This window comes from Penaeus chinensis, chromosome 21 (assembly GCF_019202785.1).
Source record: "Penaeus chinensis breed Huanghai No. 1 chromosome 21, ASM1920278v2, whole genome shotgun sequence".
Lineage (NCBI taxonomy): Eukaryota > Metazoa > Arthropoda > Malacostraca > Decapoda > Penaeidae > Penaeus > Penaeus chinensis.
The window spans coordinates 17,977,106-17,982,105 of NC_061839.1; the positions used below are offsets into that span (position 1 = coordinate 17,977,106).

Here is a 5,000-nt window from a genome sequence, read left to right on the forward strand (position 1 = left end):
GTACTTAGATCGGTAAAGGTGGTTTCCTAGACACAGTTTGAAAGTTAATGTTCATGGGATACAGATAGAGGATGATTAAGGTTTTGGTTTTTCGTATCTGACTCATTTTGTGTTTCAGAAATATTATGTGGAGGCACAAATATGGGAAGTGTAGCCATGTGGAAGTATGAGGAACAAAAGCTGAACAATAATGAGTACACTCGAGACCCTGAGAAGGACTGGAAACTGCAGAGCCCTTCCATCCTATCTGGAGCAGTGAAACGGGTATACATGCAGGCTTTTTTACATAGTTCTGTTTGATTAGTTATAAATTGTAACATAGTTTTTTGAATGTATGATACCATATTTATTTAAATATGCACATTTTATTGTGATATACAATAAAGAAAAGGATTTAAAAAAGATATTCTATTCATATTGTGGCAATATTCTTTATAACTTTGTTTACATGTTTATGTTCATTGATTGGAGTGTATATGCATAAAGGATATACATATTTTACCCTATATCTCCCAATTTCTCCTGATGTTAGGTTTAGTAGACTATAGAAAAATACCCCTTCCTGTATTATGATATGTTTTTCTGTATGTATCAATATATATGTAATTTTTTTTACCAGGTTTCATGGGGCTCGGCCCAGAATTTACTGGCTGTTGATACTGTCCGAGATGTGTACATACTTAATGAGCAGAACATGGTAGCAAGTTACCGAGATCAGGCAAGTCAGGGCAGTAATTATTGTAAGAAATGAGTGATCTCCAGTTGATTACAAATCAGATTAATAATGGCTGCTATATCATGTTTATTCTTAATTCAATCATTAATAATTATTTTTTTCTGCAATTACTCTCCAGGTGTGTGTTGTTCAAGAATCACCAACCCAGCTGTCAGTTGATGTTTTCTCAGCAGACAACCATCTGGAATTTCGTGCAGACATACAAGTCAGAGGTGTTCACAACACTGTGGATCACCTCTTGATATGGAATATGAAGAAAATGGTTATATATGAAATTACATCAGATGCGACACACCTGAGAGTTGTAGGTTAGTATTCCTAGAAGCAAAAATACCAAAACACTGTGAAGTACATGTTTTTTTTCCTTGTTTTTATATTTACCAGGTATTTTGCCAGTTTAAGCAAATATTGAAATTAATGATGAAGAAAATAAATTGTTTTAATAAGAGTAATAATGATAATGATAATGATAATAATAATGATGATGATAATAATAAAGATAATGGTGATGATAATGATAATGATTGCAATATGATAATGATATGATAATGATAATAATAATAATGATATGATAATGATAATAATAATAATGATAATGATAATAACAATGATAATGATAAAAATAATTATTATAGTTTTGATAGTAATAATAGTAGGACAACTTTAACATATTAATTGTATGACTTTTCTCATAATTTTGTTGTTTATTACAGGTTCTTTTGCATGTGAAGCAGAGAGTGCCGTGTTACATGAAGCCAGCATATATTCCATAGAGGGTTTGAATGTTCAAGTAAGATCGATGCAGGGAACAATAAAGCAGACACTGAGTTTCTCAGAGAGTGAAGGGGAACCAATTGGCCTTGATGTTTGTGGCAATTTTCTTGTGGTAGCCACAATCCAAGGGATTATTAAGCTATGGGACTTGTCTAGAAGGTAAAAATTAGTACTAGTAGGATTTATGTAATGTGTATTCTTAACTTAGTGCTAACCCCCTAGCAGAGCCTGCCAGCAAATCATATGCTATCATTGAGAGAGATGTTGTAATGTGTCTCCCCAGCTAGCAGTTCTACTTGAGTGAGAACTTTAAAGCCTTGTAAAAATACAATTTTTTTTTTTTTTTGATATCTGTGATATGTGTAGCAGCAGGTTTCTCAAAAAGGTATCTGCCACAGGCAGTGATGGCATCTCCAGGAAGGAAAAAGGGCTCAGGCACTTCAACAGATTGAAAGCTGCATAGCAGGAGTAGACATCACTTTATGCTAAAGGATCTTAAGGATCACGAGTGTTATCTGTGAGTTCTACTAAGATGCACAAGAAACCTATTTCCTCTTTGGTGTGGTGCCAGATGGTAATACTGTTGCTTTGTTTTCACATGCATAAAAGGAAAATGCTAGCTGGAGGAGAAATAGAAGTGGAATTTCTTGTATATAGATGAGTTTGTGGCTGGCAAGCAAGGGTAGGCATTAGTGGGGAGGCATCTTCCTAAATGCCTCCATACAGTTTTTTTCCAGCAGCACAAATATAAAAAAATAAGACATTTTGTTGTGAATATATATTTTTTTTACTTAAACTTTGATGTTTTTCCATCAAATGAGTTTTATTTGTAGATTAATAAGGACTTGTTTAATCTTGTTTAATCTTGAATGTTGCTCTCAGGGAGGCAAAACAACACACACAAGGCAAACAGTTGAGTGATGCCATCAAGGACTTTGGGGAAGTTATCTCAGCAAGATGCAACTGTAGTGGTACAAGAGTCTCTATTGCTGTAGCTCAAACCTCCTTGCTTCCTGATCCAAAATTATATATCTGGGATATAGAGAATGACAATATCACGTACTTCAATTTTGCATCTGGACGATCTGAAGATGATGATAATGATGGGACAGCACCTCCAAACTCTGCAGAGAGTTCAAGTTCTAAGTATGGTGGAGGTCAAGAAAGGTAAGACAGTGATAAAGTAAGAAAGAATAAAATGAAAGAAAAATATGATTGTATTTCTATGTAGATATATCATGTATATTGATCATGCATAATGCAGAGCCAAGCGTGAGACAGCCAGAGAAGTTGGGGGTCGCTTTGTGATGTCTCACATGTGGGACTTGGAAGATCCTCGGCTACTTGTGTGTGAAGCCAAGTCCCTTCATAGCAAGAAAAAGCAAAGAGATAATTACATGGCTTCAGATAAAGAAGAACGGGTTAGTGCCATCAGAAATCAGTTGTATCAGGTTCATTGCTATTTAAGTTGTACATTACTGCTTCTACTACTGAGATTAAGAACTGATTTTCATCACCATTAAAGGAAGAAATTATAAACTCTTACATTTTTTTTTTTTTTCAAGAATATAAGTTATTTATTTAAAATATCTCTCTCTACAGCCTGCAATCATGTTGGTATCTCTGTTTGTTAGTCCTGACCATGGGGCTATTGTTCAAGATGCCTTCCCTCTCACTCCAACTTACTCTAGACTTCTTGGTGTGCAAGTTCCATTCTTATATCTGCTGAATGATGGTGCTGTTGACAAAAAGGTATGGTAGTACTGCTTAGCCAATTTTTTTTTATTATCTTCTTTGAAGCAGTCCTGTGAAGATGTAGAATATAACTTTTCAGAAGAATTATTGTAAATGTTGGCTTAGATACATTTTTCAAAAGTTTTGAAATAGTGTTATAGGCTTGTATTGGAAACTTTGTTGAGGTCTTCACTTTCATAATTTCCCTTTTTTATGGGGGTCATGTTTCTTTATAGATTAACATTCTATATTAATTTGTAGCAGTTGCTTCAACCTCACCCCCTTCATCTTTCAGTCTGACACAAAAGCCAAATTAGTTACGCAAAAGGTAATGCGGGACTTTGTAGGCCTGGAGAGCTGTGATAAGCCAACAAAGGAAGCCATGCTTAATTTCTCCTTCTATCTCTCAATGGGAAATATGGACGATGCATTTAAAGCTATCAAAACAATCAAAAGGTTGGTTGACACTGAAGCATAAGTACTCTTTTTTTAATATGTTTGAATTTTAAAAGCTCAGTTGGATTATGAATTTTAGTTCTAATATTTCATTATTAGCATGTAAATTCATTTGAAAAGAATATTAATTTAGACTATTTTTTTCTAATCTAAAACCAGTGAAACTGTATGGGAAAACATGGCTAGAATGTGTGTTAAAACGAAGCGCTTAGATGTTGCTGCTTTGTGTCTTGGAAACATGGGTCATGCTCGTGGTGCTAGAGCTCTTAGGCAAGCCATGAAGGAACCTCAGCTTGATGCAAGAGTGGCTATGCTGGCACTACAGCTGAATATGGTGGTGAGTAGTCTATTGTTTCTTTACTTTTGGGTTATGATTACACATACATGGTGTCATTGCAGTAAACTCGAGTTTCCCATGCCAGATTGGTACTGGTCATTAACCCATTGCTACTGGGTCGACTGCAGCTTTCTCTTCTGATTTTTATTTGCACATAGGTGGCTCCACAAGATTTAGTCAACAAGGAGCCTATTAGTAGGTGTATAAATATTCATGAGATATCCACTTCCCTTGAGTTTTTTGACAAAAATTATTAATTCTGGTGCTGCCAATATTGATGTTATAATTATTGGTATTGACAATATGATTATTATAATATTATTGATATTACTAATTGCAATAAAACAGATGAGATAGGTAGGATTAATTATGGTCTCTGTTGAGCCATCTACATGTAAAGACACTCAATAAACAAAAAAAAACAAAAAAAAAAACACAGTGGACTTGGTATATACTCTTGTCTTCCCAGCATGGGTTAAGGCAGGGTACTGGCTTGGATGGGTTTCTGGTGATGGAAGACCCCTTTATATTTACAACTTCTGTCTCCTCCCTTAATAGGCCAGCAACACCCTTTAGGTTTGTTGTGAACTCTCTATTTTTTTTTCTAGGACAATGCAGAGACTTTTATTCTGTGCATTTAACTTAAGGAATTGCTGATATTTTTCTGCTCTCCTTTATGTCATAATTCTGATAATGTTATAACTTCTGCCATTTCATTTTCAACACCAAAGGAAGAGGCTGAGCAGCTTTATCGTGGGTGTGGCCGCCATGACCTTGTGAATCGCATGTACCAAGACGGTGGCATTTGGTCAAAGGCTTTGGAGACGGCCAATGAGAATGACAGGATTCACTTGAGATCGACGCATTATAATTATGCCAAGCACTTAGAGAGTAAAGGTACTGTGTGCCCGTGAATTTGGTAGTAAATCAAATATTTCAAAATTATTATAGAATGTAAAGTAA

At 35.2% G+C, this 5,000-nt stretch overlaps 1 protein-coding gene across 1 annotated transcript in view; it reads left to right on the forward strand.

The window, feature by feature from the left end:
• LOC125036519 (intraflagellar transport protein 140 homolog) overlaps window positions 1-5,000 on the forward strand; it is a 19,771-nt gene that overhangs the window by 8,272 nt on the left and 6,499 nt on the right. The window contains exons 8-17 of the mRNA XM_047629165.1: window positions 119-264; window positions 620-718; window positions 855-1,044; window positions 1,450-1,669; window positions 2,393-2,677; window positions 2,775-2,931; window positions 3,113-3,262; window positions 3,540-3,700; window positions 3,860-4,037; window positions 4,769-4,934. Of these exons, the coding sequence (XP_047485121.1) occupies window positions 119-264; window positions 620-718; window positions 855-1,044; window positions 1,450-1,669; window positions 2,393-2,677; window positions 2,775-2,931; window positions 3,113-3,262; window positions 3,540-3,700; window positions 3,860-4,037; window positions 4,769-4,934 (1,752 nt within the window). The remainder of the gene's footprint in view (window positions 1-118; window positions 265-619; window positions 719-854; window positions 1,045-1,449; window positions 1,670-2,392; window positions 2,678-2,774; window positions 2,932-3,112; window positions 3,263-3,539; window positions 3,701-3,859; window positions 4,038-4,768; window positions 4,935-5,000) is intronic.